The sequence below is a fragment of the Rana temporaria genome, chromosome 9, assembly GCF_905171775.1.
Source record: "Rana temporaria chromosome 9, aRanTem1.1, whole genome shotgun sequence".
NCBI lineage: Eukaryota > Metazoa > Chordata > Amphibia > Anura > Ranidae > Rana > Rana temporaria.
Genome location: NC_053497.1, coordinates 102,940,629 through 102,962,484, shown reverse-complemented (window position 1 = coordinate 102,962,484; position 21,856 = coordinate 102,940,629). Strand labels below are relative to the sequence as shown.

The 21,856-nt window shown below is 45.7% G+C and overlaps 1 protein-coding gene across 3 annotated transcripts in view; it reads left to right on the top strand.

The window, feature by feature from the left end:
* The first annotated feature begins 2,856 nt into the window (after positions 1-2,856).
* The window catches only part of GARNL3 (GTPase activating Rap/RanGAP domain like 3), a 295,858-nt gene continuing 276,858 nt past the window's right edge, over positions 2,857-21,856 (top strand). For 2 of the 3 annotated variants that reach the window (XM_040324018.1, XM_040324017.1), the window contains exon 1: positions 2,858-3,134. In XM_040324018.1, the coding sequence (XP_040179952.1) occupies positions 3,034-3,134 (101 nt within the window). In that variant the 5' untranslated portion in view covers positions 2,858-3,033. Of the gene's footprint in view, positions 3,135-21,856 lie in introns of all 3 variants that reach the window. The other variant, XM_040324016.1, reaches the window with a different exon arrangement.

The window sequence follows — 21,856 nt, the reverse complement described above, 5'->3', positions numbered from 1 at the left end:
CACAATGTGCTGTACCACAATGGCAGGTTCCCAGTCACTACTACTTTTCACGCAAGACCATTCCATCTCACTACCATCATGTGGAAGGAAATGTTCTGGCATTGTTGTTTTGTCAAAAAAAAATACTAAAAATTGTGAAAATACCAGACCCTTATCCGAGCATGCAGCACAGCAGGTCAGGAAAGGGAGAGGATGAGTGAGCACCCCCCCCCGAACCATACCAGGCCACATGCCCTCAACATGGGGGGGATGGGTGCTTTGGGGCTCTGCGCCCCCCACCCCAAAGCATCTTGCCCCCATGTTGATGGGGACATGCTCGGATAAGGGTCTGGTATGAGAGCTGTTTTTTTTCTCCATTTTTTTGTCGGCAATTCTTTTTTTTTACATTCAGTGGGAAGCTGCTGACAGTTGATGACTCATCGTTTGTTAAGGACGCTTCCCGCCCCCCTCCTTAGCAATCAGCTAGATACAGTAAAAAAAAAAAAAAAAAAAATGAATAAACGGAAATTGCGGTAAAATCGCGTGTCCAAAAACGTGGCAAGCACCGCAAAAAGCACTGCAGAAACGCTCAAAAGCAACATGCATAGTTGTGAATCGAGCCTGATGGAGAGGCCTCCCTTTCAGACTCCATTCATGGCTGACTGTCACTCTCACGTACCTGGTAGGAGACTGAAATGACAAGGTAGGCCTCTCTTGTATCTCCAGCCCAGGCCTCGCTGAGAGTGGAACAGATGGTGCCAAGGGACAGGAGGAACAGTAAGGCTGCTTTCACACTGAAAGCGCCCGGGCGTCGGCGGTAAAGCGATTTAGGAGCGGTGAGTTCACCGCTCCTAAAGCACTGCAAAGAAGCTGATGGCAGGACTTTTCTTGGTGCCCTGCCAGCGCAGCGCCCCAGTGTGAAAGCACTCAGGCTGAGGCTGAGGCTTTTTTCAAGCGCTTTTAGCGCTAAAGCGCCTGAAAAAAATACCTCCAGTGTGAAAGGGGTCTAGAGTGCAGAGTGTAGAGTACTGGGGGCAGAGTAGATGGTGCAGAATGTAGGGTACTAGGGGCAAAGTACATGGTGCACAATTTTGGGTAGTGGGGGCAGAGTGCATGGCGCAGAATGTAGGGTACTGGGGGCAGAGTACATGGTGCAGAATGTAGGGTACTGGGGGCAGAGTAAATTGTGCAAGTGCAGAGCACGGAGGGCAGAGTATATGGTGCAGAGTGTAGGGCACTGGGGGCAGAGTACATGGTACATAATGTAGGGTACTGAAGGCAGAATGTAGGGTACTGGGGGCAGCGTATATGATTTAGGGCGCAGACTGAAGGCTACTGGGGACAGAGTATATGGTGCAAAGTGTAAGGCACTGGGGGCAGAGTACATGGTGCAGAATGTAGGGTACTGGGGGCAAAGAAAATGGGGCAAAGTGCAGGGCATTGGGTGCAGAGTACATGCTGCAGAATGTAGGGTAATGTACTGGGGGCAGAGTGCATGGTGCAGAGAATATGTTTTAAGGGGCAGAGTGAAGGGTACTGGGGACAGAGTATATGGTGCAAAGTGTAGGGTACTGGGGGTAGAGTACATTGTGTAGAGGCACTTGGGGCAGATTACATTGTGCACAATGTTGGGTAGTGGGGACAGAGTGCATGGTGCAGAATTTTGGGGTACTGGGGGCAGAGTACAATGTGCCAAATGTAGGGTACTGGGGGGGCAGAGTACATGGTGCAGAATGTAGGGTACTGGGGAAAAAGTAGATGGTGCAGAATGTAGGGTACTGGGGGGGGGCACAATACATGGTGCAGAATGTAGGGTACTGGGGGGGGGGGAGGCACAGCACATGGTGCAGAATGTAGGGTACTGGGGGCAGAGTGCATGGTGCAGAACGTAGAGTACTGGGGGCAGAGTGTATGGTGCAGAATGTAGGGCACTGGGGGCAGAGTACATGATGCAGAATGTAGGGTACTGGGGGTAGAGTAGATTGTGCAAAGTGTAGAGCACTGGGGGCAGAGTATTTGGTGCAGAGTGTAGGGCACTGGGGGCAGAGTACATGGTGCAGAATGTAGGGTACTGGGGGCAGAGTGCATGGTGCAGAGTATATGGTTTAAGGGACAGACTGAAGGCTACTGGGGACAGAGTATATGGTGCAAAGTGTAGGGTACTGGGGGTAGAGTACATTGTGTAGGGCATTTGGAGCAGAGTATATGGTGCAGAATTTAGGGTACGGAGGGCAGAGTACATGATGCAGAATGTTGGGTAGTGGGGGCAGAGCCATGGTGCAGAGTATATGGTTTACGGGGCAAAGTGTAGGGTACTGGGGGCAGAGTACATGGTGCCAAGTGTGGGGCACGGGGAAAAGTACATGATGCAGAATGTAGGATACTATGGGCAGAGCGCATGGTGCGGAGTATATGGTTTAAGGGGCAGAGTGAAGGGTACTGGGGCAGAGTAAATACTTCAAAATGTAGGGCACTGAGGGCAGAGTACATGGTGCAAAATGTAGAGTACTGCGGGAAGAGTACATGGTGCAGAGTATATGGTTTTATGGGTCAAAGTGTAGGGTACAGGGGGCAGAGTACATGGGGCAAAGTGTAGGGCACTGAGGGCAGAGTACATGGTGCAGAGTATATGGTTTTATGGGGCAAAGTGTAGGGTACAGGGGGCAGAGTACATGGTGCAAAGTGTAGGGCACTGAGGGCAGAGTACATGGTGCAGATTGTAGGGTACAGAATGTACAGTACATAGTGCAAAGTATATGGTGCTGTGGTCACAGCAGCAGAGGAGGGAGTGAGTGGAAAGCTCTATTGTGTGTGAATAAGAAGGAGGGGGAAATGCACACACACATACACACACACACACACACACACACACACACATACACAGTGCCTCCTCCTCCTGCAGGACAAGCAGCTGAACTGAACAAGACTTGGGATCGCACAGGATTGAGGATGTCAGCCGCCTCTATTCAGATCTGAATCAAGCTCTTCAGTGATTTCCTACAGCCTAGGTCATCCCTTTCATCTCAGGGTTCCTTCCTCAACCAAGGGGGAGAAATGGATTGCCAAGTGGATAACTACATGGCAAAAGGCAAACCCTCGATTATGAAGAAGAGGGCAGCCCTGCTGAGGAAGGGCTGCAGTTTTGAGATACAGAGGTAAGTCACAGTATATACTCCCATTCTATACACCATCATATACAGTGGCTGGATGTCTTCTCTGTTGTACTCCCCCAAAATATCACTGCAGGATATCCCCTCCACTGTGTGCCCTCAAATTATTACTTGCATTATATAGTCTTCACTAGGTGCCCCCAGATTGTCACCTCCACTTTGTGCCCCCCAAATAGCAATGGTAGAATGGTGCCTACACTCTTCCTGCAGAATTACACTAGGCAGAATGTACTCTATGTGCCCCCCCAGAGTATCACCTTCAGAATTCCGCCTACACTTTATGCCATAATATTACCAGAAGAATGTCCCCTCCACTGTGTGCCCCCTGATAATTACCTGTAGAACATCCCCTCTACTGTAAGCTCTAGGAGTATTAATGGCAGTATTATCACCTGAAGAATGCACCCTTCGGTGTTTATCCTCCGAGTATTACCTGAACATCCCCTTATTGTTAGCCCCTAGATTATCAAGGGCAGAATGTCTCCTCCACTGTTTGCCCGATATCATTACTTGTAGAAACTCCCCTCCACTTTGTTCCTCCAGTTTATCACTCATAGAATACCCCCGCTTTATTATCATTAGCAGATTGTTCCTGAAACTGTGTGCCCTCAGAATATCAATGGTGGAATTTAGCCTGCACTGTTTGTCGCAGATTATTACCAGCACAAAATGACCTCACCTCTGTGTACCCCTAAATTATCATCAGGAGAATGTTCCCGCCACTGTCTTCCCCAGAGTAATACCCGCAGTCTGTCCCCTTCACTGAGTATCACCTTCAGAATGTCCTTCCACTATGTGCCCCCAGAATTTTACCAGCACAATGTCCCAACCACTGTATGCCCCCAGAGTATCACCTGCAGAATGTCTCTTCAACTTTGTGCCTTTGGAACATTATCTGCAAAACGTCCCCTCCACTGTGTGTCCCAGGAACATCACCTGCAGAATGCCCTCTCCATTGTGTGCCCCTTGAACATCACCTGCAGAATGTCTTTTAGGCTGTGTGCCTTAGACACATCACCTGCAGGCATTCCTCTTCACTATGTGCCCGCAGAACATCACCTGCACAATGTCCCCTTCACTGTGTGCTCGAAGAACATCACCTGCAGAATGTCCCCTCCACTGTGTGCCCTGGGAACATCACCTGCACAATGTCCCCTCCACTGTTCCCCCCCCCCTCCCCCCCCCAGCAACATCACCTGCAGAATGTCCCCTCCACTGTGTTTTCCCCCGGGAACGTCACCTGCAGAATGTCCCCTCCACTGTGTTTTCCCCCGGGAACATCACCTGCAGAATGTCCCCTCCACTGTGTTTTCCCCCGGGAACATCACCTGCAGAATGTGCCCTCCACTGTGTGCTCCAGGAGCACCACCTGCAGAATGTCCCCTCCACTGTGTGCCCTGGGAACATCACCTGCACAATGTCCTCTCCACTGTGTGCCTCAGGAACATCGCTGCACCGTGTCCCCCTTTATGTGTGCCCCAGGAACACCACCTGCACAATGTCCCCTCCACTGTGTGCCCTGGGAACATCGCTGCACCGTGTCCCCCTTTATGTGTGCCCCAGGAACACCACCTGCACAATGTCCCCTCCACTGTGTGCTCCAGGAACATGACCTGCAGAATGTCCTCTCCACTGTGTGCCTCAGGAACATCGCTGCACAGTGTCCCCCTTTATGTGTGCCCCAGAAACACCACCTGCAGAATGTCCCCTCCACTGTGTTTTCCCCCGGGAACATCACCTGCAGAATGTCCCCTCCACTGTGTTTTCCCCCGGGAACATCACCTACAGAATGTCCCCTCCACTGTGTTTTCCCCCGGGAACATCACCTGCAGAATGTCCCCTCCACTGTATTTTCCCCCGGGAACATCACCTGCAGAATGTCCCCTCCACTGTGTTTTCCCCCGGGAACATCACCTACCCTCCACTGTGTGCTCCAGGAACATGACCTGCAGAATGTCCTCTCCACTGTGTGCCTCAGGAACATCGCTGCACAGTGTCCCCCTTTATGTGTGCCCCAGAAACACCACCTGCAGAATGTCCCCTCCACTGTGTTTTCCCCCGGGAACATCACCTGCAGAATGTCCCCTCCACTGTGTTTTCCTCCGGGAACATCACCTGCAGAATGTCCCCTCCACTGTGTTTTCCCCCGGGAACATCACCTGCAGAATGGCCCCTCCACTGTGTTTTCCCCCGGCAACATCACCTGCAGAATGTCCCCTCCACTGTGTTTTCCCCCGGGAACATCACCTGCAGAATGTCCCCTCCACTGTGTTTTCCCCCGGGAACATCACCTGCAGAATGTCCCCTCCACTGTGTTTTCCTCCGGCAACATCACCTGCAGAATGTCCCTTCCACTGTATTTTCCCCCGGGAACATCACCTGCACAATGTCCCCTCCACTGTGTTTTCCCCCAGCAACATCACCTGCAGAATGTCCCCTCCACTGTGTTTTCCCCCGGGAACATCACCTGCAGAATGTCCCCTCCACTGTGTTTTCCCCCGGGAACATCACCTGCACAATATCCCCTCCACCATATGCTATCAGAATATGCCCTGTCAGTGTGTACTGCCTCTATTCCCCTCTGCACCATGAGTCTAAATAGTCATTATATGGCTGTAGAGGTAGATGTGTTTTGGACACAATGCAGACTGCACAGAGGGTCTTAATAATCTAGTGGGGGTGGGGGGGCCATGATGAAAGAGTTTTATATTGGACAGAAGGCTCAGACAGAACTGCTAGAAGAAGACTCCCACACAGCAGCAGAAAGTTCCAAAAATTGTCTAAATCCCAAGTCTGCAGCACATCTGTGACATGCTCGGCCACATGCCAGGGCACAAGGGGAAAACAATCAGAATTATAAAGGGTAACCCCGACACCAGTATCCGGCAGAGCCCAAGTGTTGTGGTGACTGGTGAGAGGTTCTGCAGCAGCTGCATTTCCTGACAGAACCTATTTGGGGGTCACTGTATATGTTTTTATAATGCAATCTAATTTCCTGTATAATGTGTCTGAATGTTTGGCTCCAGATATCAGATGTGTTTTCTACTGTACACGGTATATAAAATGAATGATCAGTGCGATTGAGGTGATAAACTGCCCTGGAAATAGAAGACACAGCATCTGATGGGATGTGACAGTAAAGGTTGGACGGGGAAAGGTCAATGGCTGCTGGGGTCTGTTGTGTGCCCGTCACTCTCCAAATCGGAATTTTTAGCGGGGCGAATAACTGCGTAGAAGTCATGATCAATAATATGATCAATAATTTGTCATAACAAAGGATGAGACTATTGTTGTATAGATCCAATAATAACATTCACAAACATTAAAAGTGACAAGACATGCCGGAAGTGTCTCTCTGAGTGTAGAATCTATACAGAATTGATCAAGCCAGGGACAGAAGTCATCCTTAATTGTCACGGAAGAGCCAACTCTCATGATAAAGATGCCGTCTGTTTGTGTATGGCCAGCTTTTATTTACCTAAATACTAGTTTGTTTTCTGTCTTATCTGCAAATACATCTAATAGCATAGGCATGCGCACAGGGTGTGCCAAGTGTGCCCAGGCACACCCTTATCACCCTGTATAGCACAGATTTCCCCTACTGCCCTGCCCCCCAGTGCTTCCAGCTTCCCTCCCCTCCTCTCCCACCGACTGCTGCTGAGTGCACAAAAAGGGGATGTTTTAGGATGAGTGGGGAAGGGGCCGGTAAATATGTGATTTACTGGCACCTTCCCTTTTTAGTGAACACAGCGAGTGATGAGTACCATGTGTTTGAGCTTTGGGGTGCAAACCCAAATCCAATAGGCTGCGCACACCTATGTCTAGTACAGGGTTTGACAAATTTGCTTGGAATCTAGGAGCCAGCTAAAAAAGTTAGGAGCCAGAAAACGCACCCCGTCGCGACGAGCTTGCGCGCAGAAGCGAACACATACGTGAGCAGCGCCCGCATATGTAAACAGTGTTCAAACCACACATGTGAGGTATCGCCGCGATTGGTACAGCGAGAGCAGTAATTCTAGCCCTAGACCTCCTCTATAACTCAAAACATGCTACCTGTAGATTTTTTTAAACGTCGCCTATGAAGATTTTAAAGGGTAAAAGTTTGTCGGCATTCCACGAGTGGACGCAATTTTGAAGCGTGACATGTTGGGTATGAATTTACTCGACGTAACATTATCTTTCATAATATTAAAAAAAGGGGGGATAACTTTACTGTTGTCTTATTTTATAATTAAAAAAAGTGTAATTTTTTCCCAAAAAAGTGCGCTTGTAAGACCGCTGCGCAAATACGGCGTGACAGAAAGTATTGCAACGATCGCCATTTTATTTTCTAGGGTGTTAGGATAAAAAATATATATAATGTTTGGGGGTTCTAATTAGAGGGAAGAAGATGGCAGTGAAAATAGTGAAAAATGACATTAGAATTGCTGTTTAACTTGTAATGCTTAACTTGTAATACCAACGGCCACCACCAGATGGCGCCAGCTCACACAAGGAAGAGCTGGGGACTTCACAAAAAAAAAAAAAAAAAAAAAGTTTTTATTTTTTTTGCCCACCTTCCAAGCCAAGTCACCAGGAGGCTATTTCTAGTCGCCTTGGCGACCTGGCGACCGGGATTTGTCGAGCCCTGGTCTAGTAGGTTGTATTTTGTACAATTCAGGATAATACTATAAACGTGCTAGAGGGACATAATCCCTTTTATCCTTAAAAAAAACATAACATAAAAAGACAGGCATAGTAAGCACTCTAACCGCTGGGAGGGGAGAATCACCTAATCCAGAAAGGTCATCGTCATTATTTGGCGATTTAAAAGCACAAAAGGAATTGGTAGGCTGACCTGTAACACACTACCATGGATGCCCTTTTTGCTGCCTTTTGTATTTGTTAAAGTGGCCAGAGCTGTTCACTTCATGAGGCCGACTGTAGAAATAAACTCTGCAAACCCGAAAAAAAAACGAAATTTAAAAAGGTACTGGAATTTTCCAGAAAATTGAAAATTCCCATAATATGCAGTTTTCACAGAGTACCAACTGACCTGAAATTTTTTGCGGGGGCAACTTCCCCAACTGCCCCCCCCCCCCATGTTGTCCCCACCCACCCCACAGCGCAGTGCTGCTGACTTCCCTCTTTTCCTCCCAGCTGCTGCAGGGGATGTTTCAGGATGGAAAGCCGGGGAGGACTAGTAAATATGTATTTTACCGAACCCTTCCTTTTCTAAATGAACACACTCACTGTTTTCATTCATAACTGAATCATAGTAAACTGTGTTTACTATGCTTCAGATTGTGAATGCACAGGATGCCACTCAGCGTAGAGCACTTCCCATTCATTCACTGTACTGTGCAGCCAAGGCTGCAGAGAAAGACGTGCGTTTTAGCTTTGGGGTGCACACCCTAATGCATTTGACTGCGCACACCTATGGCTACAATATATTACATTGTTGTCTAAAATTTACATTCAACTTTTTACATACAGTGCCTTCAAAAAGTATTCATACCCCTTGAAATTTTCCAGATTTTGTCATGTTACAACCAAAAACATAAATGGATTTTATGTGATAGACCAACACAAAGTGGCACATAATTGTAAAGTGGAAACAAAATGATAGATGGTTTTCTAAAATTTTTGGGGATGTCTCTACCATCATCTAGTGCAGGGGTCTCCAAACTTTTTCAAACAAAGGGCCAGTCTACTGTCCTTCAGACTTTAGGAGGGCCGGATTGTGGCCAGCAGGGGTACAAAATGTGCCGAGCCCAGCATCAGTAAGGATAAATAGGGCCTCAGAGTTGGGGGTCAATAGGAGGAGTAGTGCCCCATTATTGGTATTAGTAGGAGGAATAGTATCCTATCATTGGTATCAGTGGAAAACATAGTGCCCCATTGTTGGTGTCAGTGGGAGGAATAGTGCTAAAGTGATAGTGATAAAGGCTAGCAAAGGGCCACATCTGGCCCTCGGGCCGCAGTTTGTTGACTGCGGTTCTTTAACAAACCTCTACGGGGTTCACAGAACAGCTGTATTTATACTGAGATTAAATTACATACAAGTGGACTCTATTTACTAATTGGGTGACTTCTGAAGGCAATTGGCTCCACTAGATTTTACTTAGGGGTATCAGAGTAAAGGCGGCTGATTACAAACGCATGCCACACTTTTCACATATTTATTCATTAAAAAAAAATTGAAAACCGTTTATCATTTTCCTTCCACTTCACAATTATGTGTCACTTTTTGTTGGTCTATCACATAAATTCCCAATTAAATAAATTTACATGTTTGGTTGTAACATGACAAAATGTGGAAAATTTCAAGCGGTACGAATATTTTTTCAAGGCACTGTTGGTTTCCTGATCAGCAGATTTAGAAAATGTACTTTATTGTGAAAACTTTTTAAACATGAAAATCACAATTCACGTCAGAAGCGTAGTGAGATATCATTAATCCCAACCAGTCAGAGATATTTTTGGAACAAGTTGTGTTTAACCACTTCCCGCCCAGTCAATGGACAAATGACATCCGGGAAGTGGTTGTGAAATCCTGACTGGACGTCTATTGATGTCCTGCAGGATTTCATGCCGGCGCGCGGCGATCGGTGATGCGGGGTGTCAGTCTGACTCTCACTCGCGAGTAGAGGGGAGCCGATCGGCGGCTCTCCTGACAGGGGGGGGGTTGCGCTGATTGTTTATCAGCGCAGCCCTCTCTCGGATGCCCGCGCTGGCCCACCAGGGAAGGGCAGTAAAAAAAAAAAAAATAAAGCAGTAAAAAAAAAAATAGATGCCAATCAGCGCCCACAAATGGGCACTGACTGGCAACATGGGCACAAGTGATGCTCAGCAATGCCATCAGTACCACCCCTCAGTGTCCATCAGTGCCACCCCTCAGTGTCCATCAGTGCCACCTCTCAGTGCCCATCCATGCCCAGTGCCCATCTGTGCCACCCATGAGTGCCCATCAGTGCCGCCTCATCGGTGCCCGTAATCAAAGTAGAAAATTTACTTATTTACAAAAAAATTAACAGAAAAAAATAAAAGCTTAATTTTTTTCAAAATTTTCTGTCTTTTTTTAGTTGTTGCGCAAAAAAAAAAAAAAAAAAAAAAAAAAATCGCAGGAGGTGATCAAATACCACCAAAAGAAAGCTCTATTTGTGGGAACAATATGATAAAAAAACTTGTTTGGGTACAGTGTAGCATGACCGCGCAATTGTCATTCAAAGTGTGACAGCGCGGAAAGCTGAAAATTGGCTTGGGCAGGAAGGTGCGTAAGTGCCTGGTATGGAAGTGGTTAAGGAATATTCCCCTGTAAGATGCGTGTAATGCAGACAATTCTCATTGTAGAAGGTTTAGTGTTTCTGTGGCACTGAAATGAGCGCCAGATTCCATCATGGCATTTTCCTCCTAAATGGAATCACTTAGAGGGAATATTGAATTTGCCTCCTCCCGTCTGATGTTGGTAACGGCGTCCCTGCACACTGCATTAAGGCTTTTACACAATCAATGTAGCTCTCGGAATGTATCATGGTGGATATAGGGGGGGGGGGGGGTTGCAGTCATCAGACAGAACACATATACGCTCTCATCCTATATGAGGAAGATATATGAATTCTAGTAGAGATTCACAACATTTCAGATTTATTTCTCATGGGGAGATGGGGTTACACTCGAGCATTGATCTTACTTGTGTGGTGCGATGTTTACCATACAACAACGACCAGCTAAAAGCCCCTGTCTAAACACTCTGCTTTATTCAGTAACCCAAATTGATCAAATAGGAATGATCTCACTATAGAATGTGACAGGTTATCAGAGGCTATCCTGGGTTCTCTCTCAAATGGCAGCTTCTCAGTTTCTTTTAAAAATATTATGGCTGGGGCAATACACTGAACGATACATAAAGTCCAGCACATGATCATCTAAATAGCATAAAAATATAACTAAAACGGCTTCAATATTTTGGATGAAAACAGAGGTTTGTGTTTCATATGTTTGCAAAGACATGTAGAGTCACACTGCAAAGCCAAAGCACCCTTCACACTGTGGTCCTGGACTCTAAACAAACCCAACCCGAGACATATACACCCATCAGCCATAACTTTATGACCAATGACAGGTTAAAGTGGGGTTCCGGGCATCATTTTTTTTTTGCAAGCTAAAATTAATCCCATTAGATAGTCCCTAAAACATATTAATAGCTCCCCAATCGTTGCAGAAATCTTTGCAAACACTTGCCTTATATCCTCCAGCTCATGTTGTGGCCGTATCCATCATATGTATGGGCATGTGAAGCCCAGTTCCTTTTTCTTCCTGGGAGAGGTGCATGCTGGGTGATTTTTAGGCACAGTAATACCCAGAGACTCCTGTCATCATTTTCCAGGAGGCAAATGGGGTCTTAGGACAGGAAGTTGAACCACCACGGACTATGAACTGGTGCAGATTACAAAATCTGCCTAGTAACTGCCAGAAAGAAGCGAGTAGAAAAAAAAAAATCAAATTATATATATATATATATATATATATATATATATATATATATTATATATATATATATATTATATATATATATATATACATACACACACATACACACACACACACACCTTATTTATCGGGGTATTGCGCGCTCCGGCGTGTAGCGCGCACCCCTAAAGTGGACCCGCAATTCCTGTAAAAAAAACAACATTTTAGTACTTACAGTTTTGGTGTCTTGCGCAGCGTCCATCGGCGGCCTCGTCGGGTCCGGCGTCCGTCTGCGGCTTTGGGTGTCCTCTTCGTCGGGTCCGGCGTCCGTCTGCGGCTTTGGGTGTCCTCTTCGTCGGGTCCGGCGTCCGTCTGCGGCTTCGGGTGTCCTCTTCGTCGGGTCCGGCGTCCGTCTGCGGCTTCGGGTGTCCTCTTCGTCGGGTCCGGCGTCCGTCTGCGGCTTTGGGTGTCCTCTTCGTCGGGTCCGGCGTCCGTCTGCGGCTTTGGGTGTCCTCTTCGTCGGGTCCGGCGTCCGTCTGCGGCTTTGGGTGTCCTCTTCGTCGGGTCCGGCGTCCGTCTGCGGCTTCGGGTGTCCTCTTCGTCGGGTCCGGCGTCCGTCTGCGGCTTCGGGTGTCCTCTTCGTCGGGTCCGGCGTCCGTCTGCGGCTTTGGGTGTCCTCTTCGTCGGGTCCGGCGTCCGTCTGCGGCTTTGGGTGTCCTCTTCGTCGGGTCCGGCGTCCGTCTGCGGCTTTGGGTGTCCTCTTCGTCGGGTCCGGCGTCCGTCTGCGGCTTCGGGTGTCCTCTTCGTCGGGTCCGGCGTCCGTCTGCGGCTTTGGGTGTCCTCTTCGTCGGGTCCGGCGTCCGTCTGCGGCTTTGGGTGTCCTCTTCGTCGGGTCCGGCGTCCGTCTGCGGTGTCCTCCCCGCTCGATCCCCGCGCCGAGTTTGAACACTGCGCCGTGATATACCGAGCGCAGTACACTCGTGTATAGTCGGGCAGGCTCGGCTACTCTCGCGCTCACGTCCTGTACGTCCAGGACGTGAGCGCGAGAGGAGCCGAGCCTGCCCGACTATACATGAATGTACTGCGCTCGGTATATGCCGGTGCAGTGTTCAAACTTGGCGCGGGAAAGCGGATATCGGCGTATATATCGCGCACACGCGATTTTGCCCTGATTTTCAGGGCAAAAAAGTGCGCGGTATACGCCGATAAATACAGTATATATTATTTTTTTTACATTAAAAGGCAAGCTGTTAATAGAAAGTTCGTTTTTAGGGTGGATCTCCTCTTTAAGGGAACATTGATTATCTTGTTTCAGTGGCATCACAAAATTGGTGGAATGTATGCAAGTAAACATGTTATCCATGAAGCTTGCGTGGAAAGCACACATTGGGAGTGTGTATGGGGCTGTGTAGCCGCAGACCAGTCAGGGTGCCCATGCTGTCTCATGTCCACAGTAAAAAGCGCCTACAATGAGCACCTAAGCATCAGAACTGCTCCATTGAGCAATGGAAGGAGAAGGCCTGGCCTGATGAATCATGTTTTATTTTACATAATGTGGATGGCCGGGTGTGTGTGCATTACCTACCTGAAGAAGGGATGGCACCAGGGTGCACTATGGGTAGAAGGCAAGCTGGCAGAGGCAGTGTGATGCTTTGGGCAATGTTTTGCTGGGAAATCTTGGGTCCTGTCATTCATGTGGATGCTAATTGAAATGTACCATCTACCGAAACATTGTTGCTGACAAAGTACACCCCTTTATGGAAATGATATTCCCTGATGGCAGTGGCCTCTTTCAGCAGGATAATGTGCCCTGCCACACTGCAAAAATAGTTCAAGAATGGTTTGAGAAACACGAGTTTGAGGTGTTATCTTGGCCCCCAAATTCTCCAGATCTGAATCCATTTGAGCATCTGAAGGATATGCTGGAAAATCAAGTCAGATCCATGGACACACCACCTCGCAACTTACAGGACCTAAAAGGATCTGCTACTAACGGCAAGGTACCAGATACCACAGCATACCTTCAGCGGTCTAGTGATTTCCGTGCTTTAGTGGGTCAGGGCAAAAAGGGGACCAAATCAATATTAGGTGGGTGGTCATATAGTTATGGCTGATCGATGCATACAGCCATGCACTCAATCTATTTGTTGCTATATACAGAATATATTATATACGTTTGCATATGCCATACCTGGCTAGACATTTTCTCAATTGATGTAAAGCAGGGGTCTCAAACTCAAATTACCTGAGGGCCACAAGACAAGTTTTCATATCCCATGGGGGGCCGCATGCAAACTTTCAAACTTCAAAAACAACAGTACTGGTGTCAGCGAGCGCATTATTAACCCCCAGCACTGGTGTCAGCGAGCGCATTATTCCCACCAGCACTGGTGTCAGCGAGCGCATTATTACCACCAGCACTGGTGTAAGTCAGGGTTTGACAAATTTGCTTGGAATCTAGGAGCCAGCTAAAAAAGTTAGGAGCCAGAAAACGCACCCCATCCCGACGAGCTTGCGCGCAGAAGCGAACACATACGTGAGCAGCGCCCACATATGTAAACGGTGTTTAAACCACACATGTGAGGTATCGCCGCGATTGGTAGAGTGAGAGCAATAATTCTAGCTCCTCTGTAACTTAAAACATGCAACCTGTAGATTTTTTTAAACGTCGCCTATGAAGATTTTAAAGGGTAAAAAAGTTTGTTGGCATTCCACAAGCGGACACAATTTTGAAGCGTGACATGTTGGGTATGAATTTACTCGGCGTAACATTATCTTTCATAATATTAAAAAAAATGGGGATAACTTTACTGTTGTCTTATTTTTTAATTAAAAAAAATGTAATTTTTTCCCCAAAAAAGTGCGCTTGTAAGACCGCTGCGCAAATACGGCGTAACAGAAAGTATTGCAACGATCGCTATTTTATTCTCTAGGGTGTTAGGATAAAAAATATATATAATGTTTGGGGGTTCTAATTAGAGGGAAGAATATGGCAGTGAAAATAGTGAAAAATGACATTAGAATTGCTGTTTAACTTGTAATGCTTAACTTGTAATACCAACGGCTCACCACCAGATGGCGCCAGCTAAAAAAAAAAAAAAAAAAAAAAAAAATTTTTTTTTTTTTTGCTCCCCTCACTTCCACCCTGCCTGCGGGCCATTTATAACTGGTCCGCGGGCCGCAAATGGCCCGCGGGCCGGTACTTTGAGACCACTGATGTAAAGCATATGGAGATTAGATAAGGTAGAGAAGTGATCGGTGACATCACAATCTTTACAACATCCAATCACAGAATACCTTGCATTCACTGAGAAAAAGTTCTGAATGGGACTGAGAGAGTGACCTGTGGTTACTATGCAGCAGGGCAGCCACTTGGCATGGGACCAGGAAAGACAGCAGTGATCACTGTAGTAGCGGAGGCTACTACAGGTATTTTCGACTTCCACAGGGATTGGCCAGTTATAGAATATGCATACTTACACTGGTCCAAGCTTTAATGGCGTCTTGCCCGTGTTTATTTCTCAGCATTGCATCAAACACAAACAATAGAGATTCCCTGGCAGGGGTCTGTGTCAGCTCAGTCCAAATATAAAAAAAATGTTTAACCTCCTGGCGAGCTTCAAACTTAGACCTACAGAACTTTGTGAGCACAGCCGGCATGCAGTCTCTCCATTCAAAACACATACACCCACCACAGCCCAAAGAAAATGTAGGGCCTATGTAAATCTATGCGTAGCAGCAATGCGTACATTAACATGCATGTTAGGGCAACCCATGCTATATGCTTTGATACAGTGAAATTCATTTTGAAGCACCCCAGTGCTCTAAGACAATGCACATGAGTTTCAATGCACTGCAATACACCATGCAGTATACATTTTGCGGCCTGTCTGATATCTGAAATGGTGTGGTGTGTTGGCAGCTCATTTTTCTCGAAAGGCTGCCATAATGCATTGCACGTTCATGCACGACATAACAGCCATTAATGTGCTGTACAGATATACAGTAAATGGACCCATAAATTATTACAGGCCCAGTGTTTACCTCATGAAATGCCAGAGCCTAGGCGGCTTGTAATCAGATTTATGACTCTGCCTGGGACCAAAAATATATATCGCAGGTTGAGAGCTCATTTATAGGGACTTTGCAGAGGTGCCTTGATGTGGCAGTATGTCTTCACTTGTAATGTACTTATTCACCAATCTTGTCCCTATTTGCTGAAAGGGACAGGCAACTTCTTGTTCCGGATAACATAGCATCCATCTCTCTATCACAAATGTGGGGGTGCTAATGTGATTAAAACACATCTCTTCCAGCATGGTGATCTCTTTGTGAATAGCTTATCCTGCTTGTGGTTTTGTGGTTGTGTCTATTTACTGTGCAGCTCTCACCTGTACCAGCACTAGACTGAGAGACTGGGGATTGTGGGATATGTGGCTTCTTCAAGGAAGCGTCAGTTCCAAAACGGCAGGCAGAGGTCGTGCATTAATGTGTGCAGTGCCATCCTGCATAACACATTTTTTTTAACAGAAACAGAAACTTCAGACACAGGAATGTGGCTTCAACTAACACCATGAAACTACATAATCAATGCAGGTGAAAACACAGGTAGGAAGTTTTATAATGCCTTGGTGAAGCCCACATTGGTGAAAGATTGCACAGGACAGTTTGGGACCTTTTGGATCACCAAAAACCCTGAATGACCATCCCTGCACATGATGGGGCTAATATATGAAAACATACTGTGACAGGAAGTCAGGTAAATCTGTGGGTCTTGTCACAGACGGAACATACATTTTTGCCTTGTTTAGACAATGCACCAATCGTTATTAGGCGTCGGCTGGAAAATGTAGCCAGGAAGGCTAAGGGCCGTTGGAAGACTCCAGCTGTTCAGAGTGAGGCAATTAATGCCTCTATAAGAAGTCCAGAGGGTTACCACTAATTGCTGCATCATTCCTTATGCCCCGTACACACCATCACTTTATGTGATGAAAAAAAACTAAATTTTCTGTGAAGTAAAAAATGACGTTTTTGAAACTTCAATTTTCAAAGACGAAGTTGCCTACACACCATCGTTTTTCTCACAATGTTCTAGCAAAGCGAGGTTACGTTCTCACCACTTTTTCCATTGAAGCTCGCTTCATAAGTAGCTTCTGGGCATGCACGGGTGAAAAAACGTCGTTTTAAACGAAGTTTTTTGCTACACACGGTCAATTTCTGTGAAGTAAAAGTTGACGTTTTGAAAAACGACACATAAAATTGAAGCATGCTTCAATTTTTTTTGGTCGTTTTTTAGAAGACATAAAACGACGTTTTCCCCCACACACGGTCAATTAAAGTGACGTTTTTAAAAACGTCATTTTTTTTCATCACATAAAGTGATGGTGTGTACGGGGCATAAGGCTTTGTGAGTAAGAGAGCAGCACTGAAAGTCTTCTGAGGAGGTGATGAGAGGAGTGATTTTTCTGTGTGATAAAAATCAAAAAAGACTATTGTTTTTTGCTGTACGACCAGCACTGTCTGCCCAGCGCTAGGCTGAGCCAGACTCCATACAGGTTCCTGTGTGTAAGGTAGACGCCCAGAGTGGCTAGGGTTTATTTTATGTTTGATTTTGTTTATGCTGTTTGGATGCTTGCAATTGTTTTCCAGCAAGATGGAAAATAAACCAAAAACTTTGTTTTCAACCGTCTTCGTCTGCCTGTCTGTATAAATTCAGTATGTGGTGAACCCATCCAAGGGGTCACACACCCCGCTACCGAGCCAACCCCTTACAATACATAGACATAAACAAACATACAAAGACAATAAAACTAGCAGGTTTTTTGACTGTAGCAACATATTAGAATTTTTTCTTTCATTTCATGGTAAGTTAAAGCAAGAATTTGTACTGGTTTCTGGGGGGGAACAAAGTTTGTGATCATTTTCTTTTCTCCAGTTTTCATGAATTAGTCTCTGTGAGAAAATATTAACCTCCTGTTGATATTCCCATAAATGCACTTAAAGTAGAACTAAAGACAAACAATTTTTTTAAGTTTTGGGCAGAGTTTTTTTTTGCGATCTGTGCCCCCGTCTGTGCCTCCTGTTTAGAGTGAAAGACACGGATAGCGAAAAGAAAATGACAGCGGTTATAACTTTCCCTTGCCCTATCCAAAATAAAAAATAAAGTTTTGTCATAGTTCCACTTTAAATTCTGGACCTCTGACACCCAGTTTCTCTCATACCTCAGATATCTGTAAAAAAAGAGCTTTACCTTGCCCATTCATAGTAATTGCAGAGCAGAACAAATTCTAATCTGTTAAATGTATTTTGGGACAATATCCTCTATGACCTTCCTGAGAAGGTCATCATGTGACCCGATGGCAAGATTTACCCTGTAACCCTGCACACAGTACATGGAGGCAGTAGGTTAGTAAAGATTATTATTTAATGGGGAGTCCCGTCTCTTTTTAGCTTCCCTGATCAATGTCTAGAAGCGGCATTAACTGTCCTCTGGTGGTACAAGACGTTCAGGATATCCGAGAATCCGATCTTTGCTTCTGATATTATTAATGAATGTTTTACATCGTAAAAATGTTTTCAGCCAGTTGTTATATAATCTAACCAGGAGACGGAGATTCCTGGGATCGATTTTTGTAACACAGATGTATACAGATGATGAAGAGGAAGTCTGAGTAATAAGACAATGGATGAGGTCCCTGCAAAGTGAATTTTTAAGGAGACATAGTGCACCCAATGTCTGTATTAAATTTTATTAGGATAGTTTAAATTACATCACTGGACCTGTCACAAGGACCCCTCTGGTCTGACAGCACTGTAAACACAAAATGGGATCTTTGCATTTGAAACCATTAACCCTTGTTAACCACTTGGACTTATTGAGGTCAAAGAGTGGAACCCATATAAAAGGTGGGTGTTTTTTTTAAAACAAATTTGAAGTCCCATGCCTTTCATTTTTATTAGTCCTTTACCCCCAGATGTTATAATTTGTGACTAATCTTTGTTTGGAAATGCCTTAAAATAAAACTTTTATCATTTATGATGCTCTCCCAGTCCTGTCCTTTTAGTGCTCTATGCTGGCATAGCGGAGTAACAGCTACACCCTTCATCAGGAGTGTCCTCACAAGAGGAGGAGGTGTGTCTGACCAGTTCAGTTACCGAGTGGCAATTACTGAGGACATTAAAGCGATTGTGAAGCGTCGATTTTTTTAAAAACAACAAATATGTCATACTTGCCTCTACTGTGCAGTTAGTTTTGCAGAGTGGCCCCGAACACCATCTTCTGGAGTCCCTCGACGGCTCTCGTGGCTCCCCCCTGCACCGTATAACCCCCTAGGAGAAGCGCTGTCCCTAGGGGTTATCTTGCTGGCGTGCTCTTGAGTTCATCATTCGGTGTCCATAGATGCCGAATGTAGAACTCGGCCCCACTCACCGGCTCCCGCGTCATTGGATTTGATTGACAGCAGTGGGAGCCAATGGCTATGCTGATATCAATCTATCCAATCAGGACCCGAGAACCTCAGGACGGCGCGTCCCCGCCATGGGAAATTCCAGGGCTCAGGTAAGTAAAATGGGGGGGCTGGGGGGCCGGTCACTGCCAGGTGTTTTTTTCACCTTAATGCATAGGATGTCTAATTCTGGCCATTCACAATGTGAATTTTGCTCAGTTTCTGATGAACCACTTTAAAATGGAACCGTGGGTGGCCCTGCCAGCACCCTCCTACCAGACATCACTCAATCTGAAAATCAAAGGAGCTGGGTAAAAAATCAGAGACAGCCACTGTTCATAAATTCTGGCTGCTGTATATGCCATCTGTCAAAAATACAATAGCTTGCAGTGAAGATTCCTTCATTCACGTTGTTTAGTATGGATGGGGGAATCAATAGATTTCTCTCATTCCTTGCATGATTTTTTAACAGAAAGGAAAGAAAAAAAAAGGGATTTGCATGATTTTTAAATGAAGGATGGGCAAATTAATAAAAGGTCTGTATCCTCCATTCATAGAGCGCTTTTCATTCGTGGAAGCTATAGATGGGTAGGGCAAGCATAATCTACACACTTGATAAGTGCCTATCACAGGTCCCTAGGATCCATTAACCTTTGCAGCACCAGAAGATTATGGCAGCAGGGTATGGGAGGGGGCAAAGGACTTTGGATTTCCAATATGGTACCGCGGGCGCCGGAGAGTCTGAGCGGGCCAGTGAGAGTCAGAGAGTGGGCGATCAGCTTGCCAGCTCTGTGGGTGTAAGGGCGGCTGGCTAATCAACAAGCCGGTGGCGGGGGAGCAGAGAGATAACATCATCTCTCACCGCCCTGTGCCCGCCTTGCATCCCTGCAGTAACTTTCGCCCTCACTGTGCAGGCAGCAGAGAGATTACATCATCTCTCTGCTGCCTGACTCCGACAAGCAAAACACCACCTTAGCAAGTGACAATCCGCAAGATGTGTCAGGTAAGGTGGAAAGTGACAATCTGCATCTGGTGGCAGGCAAGTGACATTCCGCAACTTGTGGCAGGTGACGTGGCAAGTGACAATCTGCAACATGTGGCATGTGACGTGGCAAGTGACAAGCTGTATCTGGTGGCAGGTGACGTGGCAAGTGACACACTCGTGGCTCCCAATGATTCTACATTATGGTGAGTTGAACCATTTCATTTTATATTACAATGTAATAATATAAATAATGCGCTTCAATCACCATAACAACCATGGTGCCGTGATCATTGAAGCGCTAACACCAGGCATTTCCCTGATAAATTGCCCCCCAAAAATGTTTTTTCTGGTAGTGCCCCTCCCGAGACTAGACTCTGGATCCGCCCCTGGTTTGTACGACCACTTACCTCATGAACTTCTGTATCTCAGTGAACAAACCGTCTCGGTTTATATTTTTTACTTTATTCTCATTAAACTTAAACATGTGATTCTCATTATTATTTATAAGCACCGTTAAAATCCCCTTATCCCTCCCCATTTGATCCATTACAAACTTCAGTTTTGGAGTTTTGATAAAAGAGCAAGGAAAACAAACTTATGTTATGTGAATAGGAACTTATAACAAGGATAAAAAGTATTCCAATGTTTTAGTAAAAACGGAAATACACATTAAGGCTTTCTGCTTTAAGATTAAGCTGAAAAATGAAATTTTCAACTAAAGAATACAAGGTTTCCTGGCTTAGGATGCCCCTGGGGGGAATTGAATATCTTAGTTCAGGATAACTCCTTTAATCCCTGCAGACTGCTAATCCACCATGAATAAATTTGATTTATGGGAATACAGGCCCAGAATATTCATTTCTCTTTGTCATTGTCAAATCTTTACAACAGAAGCTGCAGAGTCTGTTTAAGAAAGGTAAACTCTTATGAATGCACTCAGACAGGTTAGACAATCCCTGGCAGAATGTATATATAAAGGCTGGCATGTATATATAAAGGCTGGCATGTCTGTACTGCTTACAAGTAGTAAGGAGTAAATCGATTTAGAAATATGGAACTGGAGGCATTCTCATTGTTGGATTCTTCTAAATGCAAGGTGTCTAGTGTCTGAAGAATAAAACGTCTTTGATAACGATTGCTGGAATATGAATTGCCCGATTCTATTCAGATCCGAGAGCATGTATCCGGATATATACACAGTCACCAAATCACACATTCTCGCGATTCCATCACTCCTATTATTTTTCTTGAGATCAAAGATTTGCATGGTGACCGGCGAGGGGTGCTGGGGTCACCCCACTGCCATTTTCACCTCTTGCCTTTTCACTTTGATCTCTGATCAGCTATAGCATGAAATAACTGCCTGAGCTGCCAAAACTCGGCACATCCACCGTAATGAGGGCTTGGTGTGTTCTCACACAAAGAACCCTATTCAGCTTTATTCTGGCCTGATAAGGGGACTTCAAACAGCACTCCATTAATAATATTTGAATAATACTCCTTTCCTAATCTCTCCTCTCGTTCTGTACCGTGAAAGGTAAACACCTGGTGCTCTGCATGACCTTGAACACTCTGTACAATCTTCTGTGAAAGTGTGCACACAACAAATATACATGCAACTTGTTAGAATCATTTCTGCCATGAAGAATGCGTTGTGGTATTATCAAACATCATTATAAAATGTTTTCTGCTTCTGTTTTAAACAATGGTGTTAGCCCATGTTTTTCTATCAGCTGGACTATGGCAACAAACTCCAACCTTTCTGGATACCTTATCAGCATTACATAATTGGATAATAAGCTGGTGTTAGTTATCTGACATTGTTC